Genomic DNA, 26273 nt, shown 5'->3' on the forward strand with positions numbered 1-26273 from the left:
CCCCTAAGGGTGGAAACGTGTGTTTGTTTTGGAAGGGGTTTGTGCTCCACATCACAAATGGAAACATTCAGCTGGGGCTGAGGCCTCGGAGCAAGACTGAGCTGACAGCACACCACAAACACACCCCCACAGGAAACCTCCTTCCTCTTGCTTCCCTTCTCTTTCCTGAGGCCTCACCAGTGACTGAACCTGCAGCAGCCCAGAGCAGCTCAGAGCTGATGCACAAAACACACGAGTTTATTACTGGCCAGGACAGCAAGGCCACACCTCTGTGACAGAGAGCGCAGGTTTCTAGCACATGAGGAAAGGAAAAACCCTCCCTCCCTTCTCAAGCCCCACACCTGGCCCTTTCTACCCACTTCAGCAAAGTGCCTTCTCCTCCACAAACGCTGCTGAGAGCAAACAAGGGGTTGTACAAGCAGCCTGCCCCAGGCAGCTGAAAAACAAACTGAAAACCCCTTCCAGATCCCACCTGCACTCGTCTGATTTCTTTTTCTCCGCTAGGACCCAACTGGTGCAAGCACCTCTCACTGCCATGGCAACCCAATTGCAGAACTCAGTGACACACACATAAAATTAAGCAATTTTTTTAAAGTTACCACAAACAGCTCTGTTAAGTCGTATTTATCAAGATCTCACCTACCAAAATCCACATTTTACAACATATCCAGTTCCAGTTCAGCATTAATCTCTGATTTAATACATCCTGCCCACAGTCCATTCACTCAGTTTTACTGTGCCATCCTGTCATCACAACTAAATCAATTGCTGTGTCCCAGATAGGAAATAAATTAACTAAATTCAACGATAATCCCTGTGTTACCTTTCAGTTCTAGTAGCATGTGTCACTCAACCTTGAAAATGTATCCAAATAAAGCACTCGGTGCAGCACTGCAATAAAATTTACAGTCAACTCTGAATATTGTAGGAAAACAGTTCAGTCAGATTTTTCCTCCCATTAATATTTTCTGTATTCTAAGAAATTTCCTGCTACTTCTCATAAGCTCACGCACATCCCTTCTGAAGATAAATGTAAGGATCTGCACTATAAAGTGGAAATAAATAATTTCCGCAGAGCAGCCTGAAAAGACAAAGGAAATTCAAAGAAGGGTCACTCACAGGACTGTAAATAACCCTGAGCAGGAACAGGAGGTTTGGGATCTCTGTAGGACAGATCCCCCCTTCCAACGATGCTGAACAACAAAAAGCTGCATCGCTGCATCTGGCAGATGAAACAATAAATGCCAAAGCTGCTCAATCTCTAACATAACTATCCTCATTCACTGCTGTCTTCTTCCTGGTTCATATTTTATAGCGATAAAAGATGCTTAAATACATGGATAGCGAACCAAAAAAATCCAACAGATGGAGAAATGTAGTTCCTAAATTTGAAAGGAACAAACTCACAAGCATACCTGAAAAACTGAAGTTGTTAACTAGAAACTTAAACGTGGCAGTTTCAAGCAATTAAAAGCAAAGCTGTCACAACAGAGACAGAAATAGTAACATCCCACAGAGGGAAAGCAGAAGGCTCCGTGTCTCACTAGTAACAGAAATGAAGAGCCACTGCATTAACACGTGAAAATGAATTTAGTTACCCTGACAGCAAAAACATCTGCTGCTGAATTGTGATATTAAAAAGTCATTATAATCCATTATAGAACAGTGAAACCTTTTCACACAGAAGCGAGCTGATACAGAGAACAAAACAAGCAATCCTGTGAAAACAGAAATATTCCATTTAGATAGAAATTGCTCTCATGCATCTTAATTCCAAAAGTCTTGTATGTACCTAAGTTTTGGTGGGACACACATACCTCTGCTCCCTTCTCCTGAAAGTAAAATCCAGTATTATAAACTACATGACATCACACAGTGCAGATGCTATAGAATCCAAATTAAAACCTTCTGACCTCTCACTTTCTACACAGGAAAAACTTAGAAAGAAAATAACAGAGTTTCAATAAATTACCATTACAGTACCTTCATCGTGCAGTTATTACTTCTTTTTCTGAATTCATATCACTGAAGTAATATTTAATTTCTGCTGTATAAATCACAAGAAGTGTTTGAACAGTAAGCTGTTTAGTCCCCCCCTTATGTTAAGCTTGGCTCTTCTCTAACTCTCAGTCTTTGGGTCTCTGGGAAGCTTCACTTGCCTGCCTGTCACCCAATTACCCACCAATAAATGACAGTGCACTTGAGCTGGTTCAGAACTCTTCAAATCAAAGGACAGATGACACAAAAAGATCTGTAAGCCATCGGCTGCAGAAGAGAGCCATTACCTTGCCTCTCTTCCTCACCTTTCTGAAAGCCACAGCTTCACTAAGTTTTCTCCTAGGGAACCTGGCAGCCCACTGCCCCCAAAGGCGAAGGCATCCCTTACCTCTGCTGCAAACCAGCTCCACTCACTTCCCAGGCAGAAAACCCACACAGAAAGAAAAACAGGCAGTGGTGGCAGCGGGGGAAGTCATTTCTCCCAAGCTCCATGAATTGAGTTTACACATTAAATTGAGTTGGAATTGTGCAAGGGGAAAGGGGCAATTACTTGTCTTTGAAACAGATAAATAACTACTAACAACTAAATGGAAAACTGCATCTGTCTTGACAAAAGAGATGACACATGCTGTGTTATGGTTCACAGAAAATTAATCCATATATTCTTGTCAAAAGGCTGCTGTAGAATACCCAGCAAGATAAGCCAAAGCTTATGCTGAGAATCCCAATAAAACTTTAGGAACATAACAATCCTAGTAAGACATACACCCTTCATTAAACAGTCACAATGAATCAAAAGTACAAGCACGCTTTTTTAAACAAGCTTATAAAAGTATCAAACATTTCACAAAGAATAAACATGGATTTACCTTTGGTTTTTTGTTCAGCAGCCTGAAAGAAGAGAAGAACAAAACAAATCAACAACTTGTCAATACTGCAAACTATACCTAATAATTACAGGGCTGCAGGCCTAACTTTTTGCAGAAACTGCTTACATAAATTAGGTATTCATTTCATTTGAGGACTAGAGAATGTCAGTTTAACTCCATGGGACAGGAATGTGGGAATGGAAACCTCTGTCTGACTGAAGCCAGAAGCAGATGCCAAAGGGGCAGTGCAAAGAATGACAAGAGAGGGCAGCAGCCCCATCCACCCACCCAGCCTTCCCTCTCCGGAGGGTCAGAGGCTTTCTGGGCCCTCACTGTGCCTGTGGACCCTGGAGCACCCAGCAGAATTAATTTCTGTGACTTTGTCCAGCATCCCTTTGAATCCCCCCACACTATCAGCTTTCACAGCAGACCTGGTTATCAGGCTCACTCCCACAAGTGAAGCTGCACCATCAGTGCCCACACTCACATTTAAAACTGATCAATTCCAACAGGAACATGAACAAACCTTTTTCTGAGCACCTTCCTTCTTTTTCTTTTCTTCCTGCTTTTTCTTTTTCTTTTCTTCCATCAAATGTTCCTCTTCTTGTGTTTCTTGTTCTTTCTCCCTGATAAAAACAAAGGTTAGGAAGAGCTTTTAAGTGAGATGAAGGTTCTCTAGGAAGGTGAATAATCCATATTTGCATTGCTAACTTTCTCCATCTTGTGTCTAAAACAGGCTGCCACTAATGCTGCAATAAAAGCACTAAAAAAGAGTTGTTCCAAAATTGAAACTCACAACAAATAAAATAGCAGGCAGGAAGAATTCAGAGAAAGGATAGATTTTTATTTGGAACCTCGTTCTACAATCACTCATAAGTACTGCTCAACATTAGCATATTTTAGGGAAAGAAAGTTTGAAACTAGAAAAAAAAAAAAAAAGGAACAAACCCAAGTAATTAATGCAAGTTCTGCTGGCTTTCAGCAGCTGTGATTCACAACACACCTTGAATATCATGAGCAAGTACATTACTTTGCAACTATTTTTCTCTTCTCGGTCAAACACATGCTGCATTAATTTTCCACACACGTCAATTTTGTTCTCTAGAGTTGTAAACTAAGGCCCAGATGAATTCCAATAATCATATTTTGTGTTCATCCTATAAATTCTAGCTGAAGAATTTGCATTAATGCAAAACAAGATTGTTCCAGTATCACCTTGATTAAAAATTAACCTGAATCATTCCAAACCGAGAAGAAAACCTACTTGAAACCTTCTTCTCTCCGCTTCCTATGTCCATCACTGAAATAAATGGTTACAGCAATGACCCTCCCCAACATCCTTTTCAATAAATACCAATGCAAATAATTCATTTACTTCTCTATCACTACTTTATCTTCCTTGACAGCTCTTCAGGTCCTGATCATTTATCAGCCTTACAGATCTTCCGAGAAGGCTGTTTCTGATGGGCTGAAGCCATGACCATCACTATTATTAGATTCAAAGTCGTCCTATTACTCCTCAAGACCACTTTTAGCCTAATTTACTATTGCTTTACATTTACCTTCCCAAAGCCTGCAGCCCCCTCTCCCATTTCTTTATTTGGATCTTTTTTTTGTTTGTTGTTAAAAAAAGAGTTTTTTAGTTACAAAACTTTTTTTTCTCTCTCTTTCGGCCACAATGTGTTAGACTGCTCCCTTCAGATTTTGCACATTGTGTCTTCAGACATTCACCGTGAAACATTTTGCCTCTTAACAAGTTTGCGTTTTCCTACATAGTTTCCCTTTCTTCTAACAAAAGGAACATTGTAGCCTTTTGATATTTCGGTGCTGAGGGGCGTTCTGGGATTTGGCTTTTTTACTTGCCTGAAAAGACTGATCCTGGCCACTGCAGATGCTTTAACGCTTACACAGATCCTGCACGGAGCTCCAGGCTAAATTAAAAGCAGATTCCCTTCCCTTGTCTCACCCCAAACTATAAACGCCACAGCAAGCAGTTCACAGCTCTAAACTTAGGTGTTAGTGCCTTTTTTTTAGCCACTTTACAGCGCTCAGATTATTTACAGGAGTGAGATAAGGCAAGAGCCGGGGTCTGGAATAGCAGCCAGAGGTTGGGCACATCTGGGAGCTCCGGGTGCACCACTGGAGGCCCAGCCAGCTGAAATGCCATCGGGGATCTGTTTTTTAAATACTGATCCGCCTTCTGTCACGACCCAAAATTCACCACCTGCTCAGCTAATGCCAGTTCCGAAGGGCCACCCTTGTAAACCCCGTACTGTAAGGTGAGGTTTGGGAAACATCTGCCCCCTGCAACTGCAGCTGGGGATTTGCATTTCTGGGTAAACTGCGCCTAAGACAAAGGTGCTTGAAAAACTCTACTTTTAAACGGCCTCTTCTAGGACTTTGCGAAAAGTGACGACTTAGGCTGCCAAAAGAAACGGAGTCGAAACTGTAATAGGTTTGCCTTTATTCCCGTTAGCTCGGAGGAGAACAGAAGTCCCCAGGACCTCAGTAACTACAAAGAAACAACATCCAGTCCCTTCATTTGCAGCGCTCCCTACCCAAGTCACAGCAGACTCTACAAAGGGCCTGTTCCAGTGAACTCCCCCAAGCTGCCACGCTATTGCCAGAGGAAGTTCAGCCTTTTTTCGTTTTTGAAAGCAGGTGAATGAAACAAGTCCATGTAAAATGAGAAACTTTTTTGGTTTCCTCTCGCTAGTACTTAAGAAACCCCACACCATTACGGCAATTCCACAACACCACAGTTATATTTAAATCCCCCTCAATACTCAGGGCAGTATTTAAAAACAGAAATAAAAATCAACCACACACAGAAACAAACCACCACCACCACTTTGCTTAACATGCAGAGTTTTCTTTCAGCTATAAAAGCACAAACTACCCATCTTCCTTGTCAGGCCTCATCTCTTTTTAATATCAAGTTCTTTTCCTAAAATACCAGGTTGAAAGGGATTTTAAGGATCATCTGGTCCAACCAAACCTTTCAAGTGTCCAACCCTGGGGGTCAACTTTCACCACTGCCAAAATCATTCCTTACACTGGACTCCACTATCAATTTTTGTTTCCAGGCAATGCATCACGTCAGTGGATTTTCCAAATCCAAGAAGAGCAAACATTTTGCTCCGCTAAGAACACGAAGGATTTTCTTACCGTACTAGCACAGCAATTGCAACGTCAGAGGTAGAAGCACCACTCCTCACAAAAAACCTGAGGTTCGGTTGTGGGGTTATTTTTTTTTCATTTCTGAGATTAAAATAGCCTCGGATTAGCTCAGAAAATGATCCTTGTAATTTTTAATGGAGCTCAATTTTCCAAACTGATTTACATAATGACACTTTCTGAATACATGTGCCTTAAATATGCTTAAAATAGAAATAAAGCTCCAAGCGGCCTCTCAGATGGTAACTCTCGCTGTCACTTTTAGGCACGAATTAGTCATCTAAGAGCAAAACAAAAGGAAAACAATAAAAACATGGCTATATAAAGTTTGATTACGTTGTCAAAGGCACATGCTGCAGCTTTACTTCCTGAGCGACAATTTAATCTTTATTGCAGGAAACACGCTAAAACATTTCTGAATACAAAGCTCATGTTCTAAAGCAGGAGTGGCTCAGAATATCCCTGTAGGAGTTTGCCTTGTTCTTACATATGGATCTGAGTCGGGAGGGATTTTTATGAGCGAGGAGTTTTACTACAGCACGAAGCGGCGTTTTCACAGATTGCAAATCGCTTATGAAATCCAAGCCTAACCCAAGGTTATCTTTAAAGAGCTCGCTCTGAACAGGAAAGCAAGAGGAGCCGCAGGTCACAGGCACAACAACTCCAGCGCTGTGCCTCTGGCCTGTCACTGCTGCTGCTGCTGAAAGGTTTATTAATCCCTTTCAAAAATTAACACATCTAGGCTGATTTATTTTTTAAGCTAAGTTAGAACTTGAGTTTTCTAGCTGGACTGCTTCCACAGCTTAAGGCACAGCTGGTATTGTGGGTCAGCACTGAGGGGACATTCTGACAGCATTTTGCAATATTCCTTTTGGGAACAGTCTTCAGCAACCTGCAGGTAGAGTCTATTTGTATTATTGCCCACACAGTGTTTTAGAGTAATTGAGGGCTGAACAGAGACCTGTCTCTGCCATCATTCTATGTCACCCTGCTCCAAACCTCAACAACCTCATTAATTCTGTTGTATATGCAATATCCTAAAGGTTTATTTAATAACACAGGAAAACTGCCTTTTCAGCACAGCATTCCTGATCTTTGACTACAGATGCCTTTGTCAGGTTTAGCCACCACACTTTAATTCCAAGATACCTCTTGTACCTTAAATCCTACTTTATGCTGGAACAAACTCCCTTGACACTTGTGGAAGTTGCTCTTACTGACAGAAGAATCCTACAACTTACACACAACTGCTCAAGCACTGCTCTGGTTTTGTCTTCCCTCACCATAGAAGAGGCCATTGTGCATCCCTGCACAGGCATTTTTCCTAACAGTGATGATGGGAGGGGAGAAAAAAAAAAAAAGGGACAAAAAGAAAATCTTTAAATTAAAATTGGGACTGGCAAATAATCATCCAAATGCAGGCTGTGGAGGCTTTGGGGAAGGAATTAACAGATCCATGCATTGTTCCAGGTGGTAACAGAGGGTTTGGACAGCACAGACATGAGCTCTCAAAGACAAGTTCTCCAAATCTGGTATCAGACAGTTTCAAACAGAAAGAAAGAAAATTACTACTTAGGACATTCTTCAAGATCTGTTTGTAAGAAAGAAATTTCTGAAATCTTGAAGGCAGAAAACAGTTTGGAGGGTGGTGATGAAATGGGATCAAAAATTAACATCAAAAAAAGAGCATCAGACTCTGGAAAGGCAGGCTTTGATTCCTTCAAGGACACCTGCAACACTGTCCCGTACGAAGAGGCAGCTGCTGTTTCCTGGAAATCACCAGGAATCTAAACAACAATGCAGATACCCACATGCATGGCAGAAATCCTGCACAAGGCAAGAGCTCACAGAGCATCAGCAATCCCTGTTTTCACAAGAGATGGAACAGAGAAACTAAAACTCTCTATTTGCCTATTGCTAATTTTGTTTCCTGCTTCATCTTTACGGGGCCCGGCCCTGTGACCTTTCCAGAGTAAATATGGGTGAAGGGAAGGAGCTGGTGTGACTGTTAAAGTGCCAGCTTTGTTCCCTTGATATCCAGGCTCAGTCATTAATCAAGAAGAGTCAAGCTGGTCCCTAATTACAAGCTCTCCAATCACCTCAAAAAAGAAAGCAGCATGCAAAACTAGGTCAAATAAATAAGAAGGAAATATGAAAAAAAAAAACCAACAAAACAAAGCAGCACAAACACAAGGGGACAAATTGAGAAAGGCCAGAAAAATATGAGCACCATGCGTGTAAAAAGCAAACAACAAACCAACCTTCAAGTGCCTCATTAATATGCAAGAGGAAATATTAGTTTTTGATTGTGGGTGGGAAGAGGGGGAGCAGTGACAGATGACCCTGTGAGGGCTGAAGTGACAGGACTTTTCTTTCTGCTCCAGCCCTCCCTAAAGAGGTCAGCGGGGAACAGATGGCCAACAACCGCCGGCACTGGTGCGGAGCCCGCGGATGACAACACTGCTCCCAGGGATTTCTTTCTCCCAGGGATTTCTCTCTCCCAGGGATTTCAGGGGGCTCTGGCCAAGCTGGGGCAGCAAAGCACCCAGAGCCAGGCTGCTCCTGCCCCAGGATCTCCACCTCCAGCACTGCAATGGTCCGTTCTGGCTTCCTTCCCAAAGGGCTGCTGAACGTAGCTCCAGGCAAGACACCCGAAATGTGTTTAAAAGTCCCTTTTCCCAAAATTTGAGATGAAAACTCACATGAAATGGCAGGGGAAAAAAAAATGAGATGGAGCTCAACATCTTGCTACCGCTCCAAAGAGGAAATCAGGCCAGCAAAGGCAAGAACAGCTTAAAAACTCCTGAGAGAAATGGGATGTTTCCCCACTGGCTGGGCCTGACCACAGGAACAACCGTGTCTCAGTCACTGCGGGTTACCTTAAAGCACGAGCAGGTGGATGGATGGCACTCTGGAAGAGCAGCAGAGGGCAAAGACTGGGCATATAACTTAAAAGGGAAGAGAGAAAAACATCAGCAAGAGCTAACAAGGATTTGTGGAGGAGAAAAGAAGCCTGCTTTTTTTTCCTACAGCACAGTCCCAGGTATTTTTGAAAAATATGAAAGAGATGCAAGCAAACCACATAACTGACTTTTCAATCCACATGGAGATTTTTGTTAATAAGAATATGATTGCTTTACTATTTAATAGTTTTAAGAACTATTATTTAATAGTTTTAAGGTACATAACAAAATTACAATAAAATCCCACAAAACCCCTCCCACAAGGCAGGGACCTGACCAGGAATTTTCACTGCAGTGTGCCACATGTTCGGCAGTAAAATTTTTATTAACCACTTTGCTGCTGGAAAAATGTGTCCACTTACTTAGTTTCCAGAATATATCAAGTCATACAGCCACAAAATGATTAAGGAGGGACAATATTCAGAACACCCTGATGAACTCAAAATGCAGGAAAAAAAAAAAGGTAGAGGATCAGTGAGAAAAAGTGCAGGGTACCACGTTTGGCAGGAAAAATCCTACATCAATACAGCACGGGGAACAAGTGGCAGAACACCAGTTTTAGGGAGGAAAAAAAGCAGGTGCTCCAGCAGATTTCACTCCAAAAGCAAAGCAACAATGTCACAGATGGTCAGAAATTCATCAGCTGCTGCCCTGTGTCCAGTTTGGGACTATCTACAGCAAGAGAGACACAGGTTAGCTGGAGAGAACCCAGAAAACAGCACCAAGGAAATAAAAAAAAACCACAGGCCCTTGGAAAAATCCTCAGACTTGGATTCACTTAATTTAAAGAGATGGCAACCCTGTTATTCAAAAAGGTGTTAAAGACAGAGGTAGAGAAGCACGGAGTAAAATCTTCCTCCTTGAGCTGTGGGAAGTTGCACTGAATTTAAACTGCAACAAAGAAGATTTGGATTAGGCGTAAAGAAAAATCCTCCACACCGAAGCATTTTAAAAAAACCCCAACATTAACATGCATACCAAGTCTTCATAAATAGACATTTGGAGAAGACAAGAGGAAAAAAAACAAAAAGAAAAGAAGATTTCTTTTTTATCAAGCAACACTGCTACAAGGCCACAGCGACTCCTAGACACAAAAACAATTAGACAGGGAACTGGAGGCTTCTACGAAGTGAAATCCTACAATCTCCTTTCCAGGGAATTAGTGGGGGAAAAGCCTCCAGCCACACCACTAGGGACAAGATAAGTCCATGGGACAGTTCCACATACAGCTGTGAGCACACAGCTTGAAACTACACCCTGTGATTTAAAAGTCTGGATGCAAAATTTGCTCCTGTGGGGAGTCATAGATGAAATTCAGTGAGAGTTTTCGTTTGACCTCCATTTATGATTTCCTGGTCCCATGTTTTGGGGCTTCTCACTGTCCAGTTATGTCCCTGTCCTGCAATTAACCCTCCTTAAAAGATCATTTGCCTTGACAAGGGATTCCTTCCTCTGAAACATCAAGATATCATCCATTGCTAAGAGATGTGGGCTGGGACTTTGATACCTCCAGTTGCTGGTGAACTTGTCTTGAAGTGTGTAGCAGAAAACTGATCCCCTGAACAGGGGCAGCAGCGGGATTCCTGCAGTCACTTAGAAATTCCACCAAATTTGGAGACTCTGCAGGAGCAGAGCGTAGCTGCCGTTCAAAACCAACCAGGAACATTACAGCACTGGCTGAGAACGTGGTGTGAAAAGCAACACATTCAATTAAAATTGGTCAAAGCAGAGGCAGATTTTAGGTTGTCCAAGAGATTAAATTAAAAATCCTGCTCCTACAACGTGTGAAACAGAAATTCCAGGATCAGAAAGGGCTTCTGTGTTCCACGCTCTGTCTCAAGGCTGCGTTTCCAGCAGTAGCACAGGCCGTTTCTAAGATGCCACTCTGGAATATTGGTTGAAGAGCAATAAAATCCTGGCAGGATCCCACGGAGAGAAAAGGAGAATTCCAGCTGGTGTGTGCTGCAGGACCTGGGCTCCCACTGGAAGTTTCCAGTTCACCCAGTACTAACTTACTGTGACCCTCCTTTCTGTACAGGTAAGGTAAATAACCACTCGAGCAGATTAGATTAGAACAAAAATAAAGCAGAACAGGCAGTTACTATCATTCAATTCAAGATATTTTTCAAAAGCACACTGACTTGACCTTGTTTCAGCTTCTACTGGTTATTACCAATGACTAGAAGAGGGAGGAAATTCCAGAGAAGAAGAAGTTTTATAAACTAAGGATGCAGATGAATTATGACTGGTAAGCCAGCAGTTTGAAGAGCCCTTATTTGAGCACTGCCAAGCCCTAGGAAATGTTTGCAGGGCTTGCAGTTTTTATTTTTCATCTAGAGACTTCCTTTTGGTTTTGTTTAACACTCCAGTTTCCCCTGGTGTGTTAGCTGAGAGGGATGGGCACTGACGAGAGCACTGGAGTACAAGCAGGAATGTTTCAGATCTGTGTTTCCCCTTCATTTCTAAGCAGTGCACACCAGAGAGGATCTGCAGAGCTGAACTGTCACTGCAGAGGATTTCCTACTCACACCATCCCCTGCCTCAGGTGGAGCCTGGCTCCAGTCTGCTCCCATGCAGCAGGAAAGCATTAACTGCACCCTTGGAACTCATCATCCAGCCACGTTTTATTTAAGAGGAATCTGATAACTGCACTCCAAGACACAGGACGCCAATCAAAGCACAGCAAGGGAGGACAATCACTTGATCAATCATGGAAGCTCCAATCCACATGAAAAGGTTCACGTAGATAATCCCACAGGGATGCCACCACACAGTTACATCCCCTCTCCTGTGAAGGTGTTGCTCTCCACAGTGCAGGCCTATTAGTGAGCATACAAGCTCCGGTGTAGGGCAGCTCAAGGAGTCAGCAGGTAAATCTGGGCAGGGACTAAAATGCTGTACACCCAACCTCACTCATTCATGCATTTCAGGCATGAACCATCCCAGAATTTGCTCCCTCAATCTGCTGACAACACCCCAGCAGACCTTAAGCACTCCACCATGGGCACCTGCCAGGCTATGCAAGGACCAAGAGAAAAAAAGCCCCACACACAAAAAAACCTGCATTAAATTCATCACTCAAAGCAGGCTAAAACCAGCAAGAAACACACTATGAAAAACAACTCTCCCCCCCCAGCAAACACGGACTGATGGAAAAATTAAGCTACACACTGTGAAGAGTGCAGATAACCAGATTTACTTTCCCAGCACTGCCTCCCTCCCAGGCCTGATGATAGTTACCAGCAGTTGATCTGGCATCCGCTCCACAGCTCGGCCCCAGTCTTCCTGGGACATAATGCACAAAGGAAAACAGCTTTGGAATCCAGCAGCTCAGCAAGGGCACGGCGTGTTTGTCTCTCCAGATACTGCTGGCTATTTTGGTTTCTGTAAATACTTCAGAGGATGAGAGCCCTGTGCCAGTCCCCCTCACTGACCAAGTGTCGCTTCAGCTGACCCAGGAGCAGAAGGAACCCACAGTCAAGCTGCTGGCTCTGTTTAGCTGAACTCCAAGCACACTTTAGAGGAGCACTGCTTCCTGGGGCAGCTGCACAGGGACACTGCAATGTAGGAGGCCAGGAAATTGGAACAGGAGCAGCAGCTCCACAGGATGTTTTGCCACGCAGGCTCAGAGCTGACCACTCCCAGGGACAGAGGCTGGTGGAGCCAGTCAGGCACCTGTCATCCTGGAGGGACAGTGGGGTCAGAAGGGACAGGCCACAGCTGGCAGCACTGTGCAGTAAAACTTCAGAGCCCTCCAGCAAGCACAGCGAAAAGCCTTTATGCTCCTCTGTTGAAAAAAACTGAAAAGTAAGTTTGTGTAACTACAGCCATGCACCGTTTTGCCTGTAGGGATTTCCAATACACCTAATCCTCCTCTCTCCCTTCCATCAGTTAGGTGCCAGGACTCCATTATTTCTGAGCCCATCACTTTGGCGGCAGCAGGTGAAAGCACAGTGAACTTATTTATTGCCAGAGCTGAAGATCAGGTTGGTGCTCTCACACAGGTGGGGCTGGACAACACAACCTACAGCATCACAAGGCAGGAAACAGAATTTCCCCTGAAGACAGGCATGTTATTGCGCTACTCTTGTGCTTGTTCTGGGAATAAGGCAGTGCTGACATCCTCAGCAAAAGACCTCCAGTTTACAGCAGCCACAGGCACACACATGTCCACGTTCATGAGTGGTTCTAGTGTGATTAAACAGGCCCAGGAAGGTGAGCAACACCTCTCCTCAGGCAGACTTCCTGCCACAGGCACAGTGGAAAAACGCACACACACTGCCCTCATTCCTACCCACAGGCAGGGAAACTGCACCGGGCACGGCCAAGAATAACACCAACACACAGCAGCAGACAGTGAGGAGCAGCAGTGACCCAGACACACATGTGTCACTGGACCTGGACACTCATCTGCCACCTGGGATAACCTGAGGTCCCCTTCAGCCCACGCTTTCCTGTGACACTAAAATCACTTCCCAGACGTGTGGCAGAAGCTGCAGAAGCCAATCTCTAGGAAGACAGAGGGTGGGCCTCTGTTAGCACAGCAATGAGATCCCCAGGTGTCACCTGAGGAGACACAAGTGCTGGGACACTGCTGCAGCCCCGACCCCAGGAAGCTCAAGGAGAGACCTGGATGGGGGAATCAAAGGACAGCAGCCTCATGGGGAAGAGCTGTGTCGAGATCTACAGTCAGAAAAAAATAACATCACCGTTCCTCATGCTGCAGAGCCCAGGGTGGGATGGATGAGGTGCTCTCTCCACACCACACCACACACACAGTGCCTTGGGAAGCTCTGCCTGTGTCACCTCATCGCACCTGCTCCCACGTGGACGGCTACGGTGAATGCACAGCTCCTGACACAACAAGGCAAAACAAGGTGAAAAAGGGAAAAGAGATGTCAAAAGAGCTCCTTGTCTTAGAAACCAAAAGGGAAATAACACCCCCACACACTTAAAGCAAGTATGATGATGGAGATCTAAGTTTTTGTAAGATGTTTATTCTTTTAGAAGATTTAAGAATACACAAAGCCATCATTTCCTTCTTCTGCATTTTTAAATTTGCTGAGTGAGCTCATTGAACATTCAAGCTGTTGGTCTCCAAGTTTTCCAAATACCATTCTATTTAAAGGCACTGTGAATAGGGAATTCAATTTATCAAATGAATGAAAGAAGAATTCTTAGCAGGAACCCTGGTGAGCTAATCAAGAGTCACAATAAAATGTCAGGGGTCCTGGAATTCCCGGCAGGAGGTTAACACCAAATTTGATCCCAGTCAAGGAAGACAAAACACGCTATAGACTAATAAACTGTACTAAAAGTTGTGCACTGCAAATTCGTGAAAGTTTAAACACAAATGAAGAAAATCTACCCGGTTTGTGCACTTTATGCGCTCCTAGTATTTCACCACAAAAATCAAAACACGCTGTTCACCATAATCACATCATCTAACTTAAAGAAAATACTTTTTGAAGCTTTTAATACATTTTGAAGCTTTTAAGCTTTTGTTCCACTGCATCTTCAGCTGCAAGGCTGTTCTGAAAATTAAGATGGCAACATAATCTGAGTAAGATAAGAAACAATTACTCTGTACCTATCTTTAGGCTGGAAACTGGATTCAGTTAAAGATTTATCCTATCACCCAAAACTAAGGAAACAGCATAATCCATGCTAGCACCTTTCCTTCTACAAACCCACCAGAGTTTAAAAGATTAACTCTGCACTGCTGAAAGGGTAATCCTTAAAACCTGATGAACTTAAAGGAAATAAATAAACTTCTCTGTTCCTCTCCACTTTCCATAGTAAAAGCATAAATTAGAATATCAGACCCAGCATCAGAATGGGCCATCACCCATTTCTCAACTTAGCAAATGAATAGCAGCTCCAGGGGGGAGGAGAGACAGGGTGGGGGAGAGATGGGGAAAGGAAATAGCCATAAATGATCTTCCAGGACAGGAAAACTAGTTGCAGTAAATACCACTTTGGAAATCAATTTATGGTCAATTATGATCTTAGCAGTAACTATTTTATGCCTTCATTTAGTGCATGAAATACCCAGGGGAGCAAATATTCTCAGAAATGCATCCAATACGTCTCAAAGTATGTTATCTGATCAGAAGAGGCAGACAGAATTCCAGAAAGAGCAGCTCTTGCTCATGCTGACTGAGGGATTGGGGATGGGGGAGGATGGAAGCACAGTTTCAGTGCAGTTGGGACTATCAGTGTCGCAATATCACCCAGATAAAATAGATTACATCTATCAGTCTGGGTTGTTGGCTTCAAAAGCAATGAGTTTTGTCATCACTGCAGTATTTCACCTAGACATTTCATTGAAGCACATTTCGTTCTCACAAATGTAAGAAAAAATTAAAGTTGAGTGGGGTTTTTTTTAAGCAAATCATTATGTAAACACCCATCCACTAAGCCAACCATTGCTTTATTCAATTATTACATGTAAATGTGGCAGCAGAGTATAAAGACTGACATCTCTAATGCACTGCTGGTGTAATGAGACTGACTCGGACCATTCTTTTCTCAAGTGAAGAGGCTGAGTTCCATGAGATTGATCAGAAGAATTGAAATAGTAAAAATTACACATTCACCAAGCTCCACTAATTCCCAGATAATAAATCTTTCACCTGAAACAGTGCTATTTATACAGAGACTCTGCTCCTCAACAGCAGTTCTGTTACTGTGGGAGACCAAATTTAGCTCCACAACTGGATCAGACACATATTTTTATTATGATCATACTAGAAAACATTAAATAGCATTTAGTTTGCTGCCACTAGGCTCTCCTCCTTCCTCATCAGAGGATGCTGCATCTTCCATATTAATTTATTTTTGAATGATTCAGGATAAACATGTACTTCATTATTGTTTACATCAGCAAAGAGAAACCAAATAATTTCCCAGGCAGGAAGATGTGAACAGCACACATATGCCAACAGGTTATTTTTAACTAAGAGCAATTTTTTCTGCATCACAAAACAGGAATGAGGTACAGTGCTGGGCACTTACAGCATTCCAGCCATGACAGCACAAGGAGACGAGGATGATGAGATTTGCAGAGACGGGGCATCTTTTGTAAGAGAAAGAATTTCAAGAGCAGCACCCATTTCAAAGCTGATGATGTGGTAAAAACTCAGACAACACAAACACTGCAAGCAATTCTCCTCTGTTAAGTAAGTTTGTGCACTTGGTAAGCGCAATTAAAAACACTGAGGGAAGAGGGAAGTCGAGACCTGCAGATCAACAGAACGACGTTGGCAGAGGGATAATGAGGAATCCTGCCCCTGACTTTGGTAACACACTTGTGTAAAGAGAGTTACTTGATTAACACACACCCTCCGTTAGGTTATGCCTGCAGTGCCACTAAAGTTTTCAGCTTCGTATTTCATGTGCAGGATCATCCTCAAGGCTACTGAGAACATAAACTGAGTTCCCGCAAAAACATCACCAACACCCCCAAGACCACCTTCTATGGTCTATTAATGACCTTGTAAGAGCACAGGAAAATGGCAGTCAGCACATTATGCATCTGTACAGCTGATTTTTTTCTCTTCCTTGGCATTCTCCCTGAACTGCCCCTTTTTTCTAGAACGGTTTGTGTTAAAGCACTGGGCTGATGCTCTTTTGTTTACCACTAACCAGCCACTGTTTAAAAACAAGGATCTCCATTGTCAGCACCAATGAATGACGTGAGCATCAGCCATGAAAACACTCTGCGATTCTGAAGAACTGAGAGACCTGCGAGTCGGAGGCTCGAGCAGGACTGAAATCGGACTGACACAACACAGATATCTCTGGCTGAGCTTAAAATAGACTTGGCAGAAGTCAGCCCGGACTAACAATCGATCTGTGGACGTAGTGACCACCCAGAATGTATCCAAGCCATCCAAGTGCTATCCCTCCAGCAAAACAAAAAGCTCTCCCACTTCCCATCAGGAAACCTGGGAAATGCAGGAGGAGAGAGAAAACTGTAGACTTTGTGCACGCAGAACACAGGAAGGGAAGAAAGGAGCAGGAGGGAAAACAGCACAGCTAAGAAGTATCAGGTAATGCCATTCTAAGAGACTTCTCTTGGGCAAGACCTTAACAAAGGCAGCACCACCATCCCTTCAGAAAAATCAGCATGGGGAAAACACGCACAGACCCCATGAACAAGAAGCTGGGGGGGAGAGAAATGGAGGGAAGAATGGATCTCCCTCCGAAAACACCCATGGGCAGCCACTAAACACAGCCCAGGGTGGTTGTTTTCCTTGCAGTGGAAGGGGGGGCTGGCTGTTATCTTTTCCTAAATGAGCCTATAGCTGGTAGCTGCATGATAACTATTTTGAGATATATACACATATTTTTCTCTGGGGCTTAATTACCACAAAGGATGCCAACCGATTTGACAAGTCAATTTTTCTCTCAAATAAAACAACAAAAAAAAACAAAATAACCACAAAAAAACCCAAAACCACCTGAAAATCCTCATTGCCCAGCAATGCAGAGCTTAAAAACCAGCCCAAACATCCAAGGGATAAATATTCGGTATTTTTTATACAAAGCAATAAGCAATTGTTTCCATTTCTCATAACTGAGTTCCTAAAACATAGAAGTTTCAGGCTGCTATCTAAGTAAATGTACATCTAGTTTGCGATTTTTTAAATGGCTGTACATTTCAAACCCCAGAAAAAGCAGGCTGCAGATAGCTGTTTATTACAAATGACTTCCACCTCCTCCACAGCCCTCAAAGGCAAACTATAAAGCTGTGTGCAAAGCCAGACAATCTGGGCACCCAGCCATAAACCATCACTGCTGCAGCACAGATAACTGCTCTCTCTCTCAGCCATCCTTGGCTGCAAACCCACGGGGAAGAGCTCCAGAAACCAGACCTCAGCACCGTCAGGGCTTCTAATATTTTAGGAACTTGAATTACAACTACGCTCAAGACCTCGGTGCTGAAAAATCACAGCGCTGATTCACACCCGGGGTTGAGACCAAAACTCACTCAGATTTGCCTGGTACCCTGAACCCTGAGATGCAAGAACAGCCACAGTTATTTTACAGATGCCTACAGTTGACAGAAGCCTTTTTATTGGGAGGAAGAGAGAGACATGCTGCTCTTCCAAAAAAAAAAAAAAAAAAGACAAAAGAATCAGACGCATATTTTAGAGTAGTGCTGCATTTTCCACCATCTTTGACACGACCTCGAAGAGCACAGTGGCTGCTCTGTGCAAGAACAGGCAGTTTGTTTGTCATCAAATCCAGACACTTTTATCTGGGGCGGGAGATTTTAAAACACATCAGTGACAAGGTAAGAAGGTGCACAAATGAAGTTGCAGAAGTACACAGCTGTAACTGTATTTGGGAATCCACAGTGAGGTTAACCATGTTTAAGTAATGATAAAATAAGCCTAAATCCATCTACTTCTGGCATTTAAGATGTACAACTTAGCCGTGCTTTCGGTTGACAATTTTCCTAACTAGCCCAGATTCCTACAGGGAGATCAAATAATACTTTGATTCCTGTGCTTTCATACATTAAGAACAACCATCTTTCATTTTACCAACAGCATTTGCCAGTGAAGAGACGGCGGAGAGCACATAGATCATTTAGCAATGCAATTTACTGTCACTTCTAGATCATCTCCCCATTCAATAAAGTATACTTCTCTTCTAAACACTATTTGCCCTGGCTGATATCTTCATAATACAGCTGAAAACCTCAAGCCATTATCACTAGAAGGCATCAGCTGATCCTAAATTGGCTAGACTGCAGCGTCACAGGCATTTAAGAGGTTTCCTTATCATTCATCTTTAATACTGAGGGATCGACACACTCCTACCTGCAGCTTCTAGGCCAAGGGGAAACCTTCTAATGGTATTACCATTATCTTGTAATCTGAATTTTAAACAATTAAAACAATAGCACTTTTGTGTTGCAGGTCTCTACTGTAACCAAAGACGATACATTTTTTCATCAGTTGTCATGTTCAAAATCTTACATAAAGCACTGATATTTTTTTTTTTTCAAAAAAAATAAAAAAAGCAGAAATATGCACTCTGCATTGAAGCTGCTGAACCTTCACAGAGAAGCAGCACCGCAACAAGGCACTTAAATTCAAGTCATCAAGAGAGACCATTTAGTTCAGTCAGGAAAGGTTTGGTCATTTCATTTTAAATCTGCAGTCCTTTTAGTCAATACGTTCTGGCAATTCTTTCCAAATGAAAGCCTCTTTTTACTGAAGCAGCGAATGGCTCCACCCCTGACCTCCTCCTTCAGCTTGTTTTGGAAAGGGGCCAGATGACAGCATTTGGAAAAGCGCATGTTTATCTCGGCGAGGCCAGCTGCTAAGTTAACATATTACCCGTTCCCACATCCCCCGCTCTTGGTTAAGTCTTCCCAGCTAAAACTGAAAGTAAACGCTGCCTTTGGGCTTTTAGTAAATGGAAGACGAAAGAGAAAAGGAGTCTCCGCGGCACGGAGCATCACAAGTGTAGGTCATTTGGAGTGAACAGCAGGCAGTAACTCAGTCAGTAAAATTCCCGGCCTTTCTGAATCAAGTGAATGAAAAACTGAAAAAGAAGCGGGTTTATTTCGAGACTAATTTAAAGCTATGCTTTTGCCACTCAGCAACAGTTTGCTCCACTACACAAGCAGACCATAAGCTCCTGCTTGGCAAAACCTTTCACTTTATCTTGCTTTATTGTTAATCCATACTTGGCAAGGTATGGAACATGGGAGCTTTGAGAACTTCAACAAAGAATCCTCAGATTAAAAGTAGTCTTAAACCCAATTACGTTTTTCTCATTTTAAGGAAATTTCATCTCGTTTTTTTTTTCCCAAAAACTTCTTTCAAGCGAAAAGAGTACAAAATCACCTTACTTCCCTCAAACATCAGTGAAAGATCTCAACTCATCAAAAGCAGAGTGTGTTGTCTTATTAGAAAAGACAAATCCTGGAAAAGAAACCAGAAATTAAGGCAGAGATGGGGTTTTCATTGATCCCAGCAAGGTCCAGCAGGCTTTGAAACGGGCAAACCCATCCACTCACAGGTGATCAGAGACAGATTTTGTGGCTGAGGGTGAACCTCCAAGTCCGCAGATGTTTTTTATCCCAAGGGCAGTGTCCTAAAGCAAACTCCACTCTGCCGTGGCCAGCGGGGAAGTGGCACAGCCCAAAACTGCCCACAGGGACATTCCCAGGCACTGGGACTGACGCCCTGCACCACTGACAGCTCCAAAATAATCCATGTGCTGCGAAGCTGATGTACAGCACACATAAACCACCCACGTGTAACACAACAGTTCTCGGTCTGATGGAGACCCAGACTCACAACTGTCAATATGGGAATCTACACACAGAACAGGGACGTTAATACATCCTAAATATTTCCTGCTGCAATCCAGAGGAGCCCTCAACAAAAAGGTTTGTTTGCCTTGTTTCTTTCATTGCTACAAACAAAACCTTTAGACAAAAGTACCAAATATTGCTTAAAATACAGCCCCTACTACTAATCCCCATCCCTCTGAGCCTGGAGCAAGTCCTGGCTGCAGCAGTTTTCCCTGTGGCAGCACCTGTTCTCCGGGGGCTGGACTGTAATGAACATTCCTCATCTCTGAAGCCAGGCAGATCACTTCCAGTCAGAAATGATCCGTTCCCCTTTGAAGATGAGGGTAAAGGCACACACAAGGCATTATTTTACACTATTGCTGGTGCCCTTAAGCACCGATTTTCCCTAAAAAAAAAAAAAAAAAAAAAAAAAAGGAAAAGTTCGAATTAATCTGATTTACTACTGCTTTTTATCCCAGACTTGAGTCCCGGGCTGCAGGAAGCAGCCAGGTGAGGTTATCCACCAGCTGGGCTTCGGCAATCTCACCCAAAAACGCACCACAGTGCTACCAAGGGCAGACCGAGCTCAAAAAGGCTCAAAGAGTTCCCTCACTGGGGTAATCCACTGATGCTTTCACGTTCTGGAAAGAATTCCAGAAGCCAGAGCAAGGACGCCAGCGCATCCGAGGGCAGTTCCTCAGCACACCATTTTGAGCTGACGAATTAACACACGGGAGCAGCCAGCCAGACATCCCCGGGATTCCTGAGCCCGAGGAACCGCGGCCCTGGGAAACCCTGCGAGGCGTTAAGCACAGGCTGCACCCACTGCAAGTCACCTCTTCCATTTCCTTGGAAAACACCAGGGGAAGCAGGGAGAAGCTGCGTGTACCTTCCTCACCACCTTCTCCAAATTATTATTTAAAAAAATAAATTGTAATATCCGAGAGGAAACTCCATTTAAATTCTCGTTGGGGAATCCAAAAAAAAAAAACAAAAAACCAAACCCACCCACCGCAGGGAAGGAGGGCAGGGTTTGGAAGCCATGCCTCTCTCTCTCCCAGCAGCAGTGCAGATGTTCTCCTGCTCCTCCGCTCCGGCATTGTCCTCAGGTCCACGGCACCACCTGATTTAAAGCTCTGCACCACCGGCCAGCCCAATAACAGCGGGATTTATTGGAATTTTAATTACCTTAACCGGCCTAATGTCCACGGCAAATTTCTGTACATAAATTAGCATAATTCGCCAGATACATACATATGCAAACGAGAGGGAAAAAATATGCAACAGACACGGGTATGACGTCCCAAAGATTATTTCTAAATTTAAACTGGCTGTTAGAATAATTGAATAAATCTCTTCTCGCAGATACACTCGAGTTGTAGCAGAAAATAAACTGGCCACAAAGACCTGCAGTATTATTTTTAAGGGGAAAAGAGGGGGGAAAACCCAACTGAGTTCGATAAATCCCATAATTGAACCTTCAACTAATTACATATTAAGAAGATTAACCTTTGACACAAACTTGTGATACAAACAAAGAAGCCTCGAACAATTAATAAACTTCCAGCGTTTCAAGATTTCTCAGGTTAACAACTGAGCCCTCCCCATTTTCCTCCCCTTCTGCACCGCAGTTAAAGGAATAAACTCTGTTTAATATTCTCTCTCCCCCTGGACATTCCAGGTTCAGAGGAAGATCTCTCTGTGAACACTCAGGAGAAAATTACTGCCGATCCCCACAACCTCATTACTCGGGGAAGGGGAAGAACAACCCAATTCTTAGATATTTTAACATTTAAGAGAAAGCAGCCATGAAGGACAAAGCTGGAGCTCATGCGCTCGCCCACAGGGCAGCACTGCTGGCCATGCCCACAATTTTCCAGCCCTGGGATAATTTCCAAGCCGCTCCGCGATCATTTTCACACGTGTAAGTTCTAAAGCAAGAGCACACGGCCGTGCCTTGCAGCAGGAGCTCCCTTCATGTCATGTCTGAGCGGCACAACACGCTCGCAAATGGCACTTTCTGCTCGCTGTTCGCGGCCAAACAGCGATTCCGGAGGGAGAAAAAACAGCGAATTAATTCCACCATAACAACAACAAAAAAAGGAGGTTGTTTACATTTTCGAAAAATCGTACACAAACAAACTGGATTTTGAAGTGTTTTGGGGTGTTTCTTGCTTCGCTGACTAATAAACAGTTTAATAATAATAATAACAACCTAGTTTAGACTTATGAAAAAGGAGGAATGCACCGGCTCTGCAGGTCTCTTCCCCTGTTAACTTCTCCCGTGCCTGCATTAAGAGGCTCTTACCCCTTCTTACCTTTTAGTCTTTTCTTTATGGGGCTCTTTGGCAGCTTTCGATTCAGTCTTGCTGTAAGGAAACAAGTGACTATTTTGTCTATCGTGTAGGGGTCTTTCTGACGTGTTCCTTTCTTAGTTTTATTTTTTCTTTTTTTTTTTTTTTAATTTTTTGTAAATGTACCCGTAATTTCACGAATATGAATACGAAAAAAATCTCACACGGCCAAAAAAATTAAGTTTTTGTTGTTGTTGTTTCGTCGTTTGTTTACCCCCCTCAGGGAAAAAAAAAAAAAAAAAAAAGTCTGCCACACAGGAGATGAAAAAAAAAACCAAACCCAACAGATCAACAGGAAAACACTATCCAAGTCGAAAAGCAAAGAGCTTCAGTGTTATCCAGCCCAGAGAAGTGCAGCAAAAGCAGGTCCAATTCCAAAACAAGCTTTTGATTTCCAGTGAAGCAAAAATTAAAAAAAAAAAAGAAAAAACCAACAAAAAAAAATAACCAAGACCAAGAAACCAAGACAAAATACACGTTCAAGTCCCCAGCTAAATTTCTGCACGAGTGTGTCTTAAATACAAGTTTGCTTTTATGTGTTGCAGCAAAACCCACGAAAAGCCAGGATTTGGAGTTGATCGGGATGAGTTCTCGTGTGTGTGCCTTGATGGGTTCTCAGTCCACATGGAGGAGCATCTGAGGGTTTTTCAAAAAAAGTGCAAATCAAAAAAAAAAAAAAAACCCAAAAAAAAAGAGAGAAACTGGGATCCAGAAAAAGAGTTTTAAGATGGATCCCCCCTTCAAAATAAAAGGAGGAGGAGGGCGAAAAAACAAAATAAAACACCAGCGCGGAGGCACGGGGGGATGCGGAGTCTCACATGGGGCTGCGGGCAGGAGGAGGATCCCGCCGGGAGCTCCGGGGGGGCGGAGGATCCAGCGCTGTCTCTGCCAGGGGAGGAGGGTCCGCGGCTCCGCAGGGACCCCGCGGGCGATCCGGGGCGGGAGGAGGATCCAGCAGCCGCTCCCGCAGGAAGGAGCGAGCGGCGGGGAGGGGATCCGGGGAGGAGGATCCAGCAAAGTCTTTTCACGGAGGGAGGAGGGAGCGGGGAAACCCGACAGTCTGTGTGCCTGGCTCGCAGCGGGATCCGCGGGCAGGCGGGGGGAGGATCCCGCGGCTCTCTCCGTGTCCTCCGCAGGGATCCGGCGGGGACCCGGGCGTACGGCGGGAGGAGCTGGGACCCGGGCGTCGGCGGGGAGCGGGGCAGCCGAGGCGGCGGCGCGTCCCCGGGGAGCCGCAGCAGCGCCTCGGGAAGGGTCGGTCGGTTCCGCCGGGGTGCCGAGGGGGAGGGGGGGGGGGACGCAGCGCCTCTCGCCGTCTCTCCCGCTCGCTCTTCGCCTCGTCCGCTCGCAGTGCAGGCGGGTGCCGGGCTCAGTGCTGCCGGGCCGGTCCCCCGCTCCTCCGCGCCGCCGCCGCTGCCGCCGGTGCCGCCCTGGGGAGCAGAGGAGCCGCTGCCGCCGCTGCCGCCGCCGCGGCCATTTTGTCGCTGACTGACAGAGCCCCGCCAGGCAGCGCGAGACCGCGGGGCGGATCCGCGCGCGCCCCCTCCCGCGCTGGCCGCGAACAGGAAGTGCCGCGCTCCCCCCTCCCCTCCGACCACGTGACGCGGGCGGGGAGAGGGCGGGGGGAGCCCCCCGCCGATATGCAAATGAGCGCGGCGGCCGCAGCCAAACAAGCGGCGAGGCCGCGCGCGCGCGCGCCGCGGGCCACGCCCCCTGCTCCCTCTCCCCCCCCTCCCCGCCCCCCCCGCGGAGGCGCGCGCCCTCCCGCCACCGCCGCGCGCGCAGCCCGCGCCCCGCGGGGGGGAGGGGGCAGTGGGCTGTGCTCCCCCACCCCCAACCCAGCCCAAAGGGGTGCGGGGGGGTCACCGCCACCCCGGGCACATGGGTGCCGGTGCTTTCACACACGCACAGCCCCCCCGTGCCAACGGCAGGGGCGAGCAGCCCCTCCCTCGCAACCCGCAACCCGCCCCCCGTGGGTAGGGGGAGAGAGGGCGAGAGAGATGTGTCCCCCCAAAGGGGTGTAGAGGGGCTGTGCCCCCCCCGGAAGGGCTGCGAAAGGGCTTCACACGCCCGCACACAAACACAGCCGAGCGTAGGGGCGTCGGAGCATTCACCCCTCCGTAGCGCACCCCCGCGGGGAGGTGGAGGGGACGGGAGAGCTGTGCCCCCCCACCCCACCCCACCCCCGAAATCGGTACAGAGGGGCTTCACCCCCAGCCCCGTGCAAATGAGTGTCGGTGCATTCACACACACACCGGGCAAACGGCATTACCCCTTCCTCACATCCCATGGGCGTGGGGGTGGCAGCAGAGGTGTACCCCCCAAAGGGCTATAAAGGGGTGCAGAGGGGCTCACCCCCCCTCCGTGCAAATGGGGGTCGGTGCCTTCACCCCTCCTCACACACCTTCGCGGACTGGGGCTCTGCGGGGGTGGAAAAGGGGGCTTAAACACATTCCTGCTGCACCCCGAGTTGCCAAGAGCCCCCCATCTGACAGCACCCCTTGCCTTAAACATCCATCCCTCTGGATCCATCCGTAGCCCGGCACGTGTGGTGTGCACGGCTGTGAGTATCCGAGCACGCACACCCAGGTGTGAGCACACACCTGCAGGGACACACCTGGGTTACACTCTCGGGGTATCCCAGCCCTCCAGGACACCTTCCCGCACAGCCCTGCTGGGCTCTTGGCCATCAGAGGGGATCCCCATCCTACCCAAGTGCCTCCAAAATAATCCCGGTATTTTAAATGCGCCTGTGACTGAGCAAGCCCGGGGAGCCGCCGAGAATTGTGCACGTCGGGGAGGGGAGATGGAAACGTCACATTCCAAAGTGGAAGCGGTTGACTTGTCCCCCACAATAACCACAGTGACTGTTTCTGTCAGGAGAAAGTCAGGATCTGGTCTCAAAACACCACGGGAATGCAAAAAATGAGTAATTTTTTGTTCAAAGTTGTTGTGTCTGGGTCTTTCCTCAGATCTCCGGTTCTCTCTCCTCTCCCGTTTCCTCTCCCCCTTCTGCAGCGAACGTTTTGGGAACTGCAAGGAAACTCAGAGTCTGAATCTTTCTTTGCTCAGCCCGTTTCACTTAAATCTGAATGGAGCATGGGTTGGAGAGCAGGGCTGGCATGGTGGGATGGCACACAGCCCGGGATTTGGGGTGAAAGAAGCACAGCCCCGGTATCATTCCCGTTGGCATTTGTGATGCCAGCCTTAAAGCCGCCCAGTGCCAGCCCCTGGGCAAGCGACGCCAGGAGCCCGGAGCCCCTTGACCACTGGAGGGAGCCCATATTGTGCCAGAATGCAACAGAAACACTACGGGGAAGACAAAAAAAAAAAAAAAGAAAAAAAATTACTAAAATATGAAATATCAGATCATTGTAGTCAGAACAAAGTGTCTTCTCCAGGTCAGACTGTGATCTATAGCAATGCAAAATGTTATAAAAATCAGATTTAAATGTCCCATTGTACTTCATCAGCACAAAGAAGAGAGAGAATTATTAAGAACAAGGTTTCCACCCCCCCACCCCCACCCCCATATTTTGAATGTCAGTCTGGCACCTTTCACAGGGAGTGAATTCATACGCCAGGATGGTGG

General features: G+C 45.5%; 1 protein-coding gene across 10 annotated transcripts in view; it reads right to left on the reverse strand.

Moving 5' to 3' along the window:
• TNRC6C (trinucleotide repeat containing adaptor 6C) overlaps positions 1–23935 on the reverse strand; it is a 98950-nt gene extending 75015 nt beyond the window's left edge. For 5 of the 10 annotated variants that reach the window (XM_066200217.1, XM_066200214.1, XM_066200216.1 and 2 more), the window contains exons 1-3: positions 22646–23934; positions 3394–3493; positions 2868–2889 (exon numbers count right to left, since the gene is read on the reverse strand). In XM_066200217.1, the coding sequence (XP_066056314.1) occupies positions 2868–2889; positions 3394–3456 (85 nt within the window). In that variant the 5' untranslated portion in view covers positions 3457–3493; positions 22646–23934. Of the gene's footprint in view, positions 1–2867; positions 2890–3393; positions 3494–12247; positions 12479–22645 lie in introns of those variants that run through there. The other 5 variants (XM_066200209.1, XM_066200210.1, XM_066200213.1 and 2 more) reach the window with 2 other exon arrangements.
• Positions 23936–26273: the final 2338 nt, after the last annotated feature.

The sequence above is a fragment of the Chamaea fasciata genome, unplaced genomic scaffold (assembly GCF_029207755.1).
Source record: "Chamaea fasciata isolate MVZ Bird 193981 ecotype frontalis unplaced genomic scaffold, bChaFas1.0.hap1 SCAF_19, whole genome shotgun sequence".
Classification (NCBI taxonomy): Eukaryota; Metazoa; Chordata; class Aves; order Passeriformes; family Sylviidae; genus Chamaea; species Chamaea fasciata.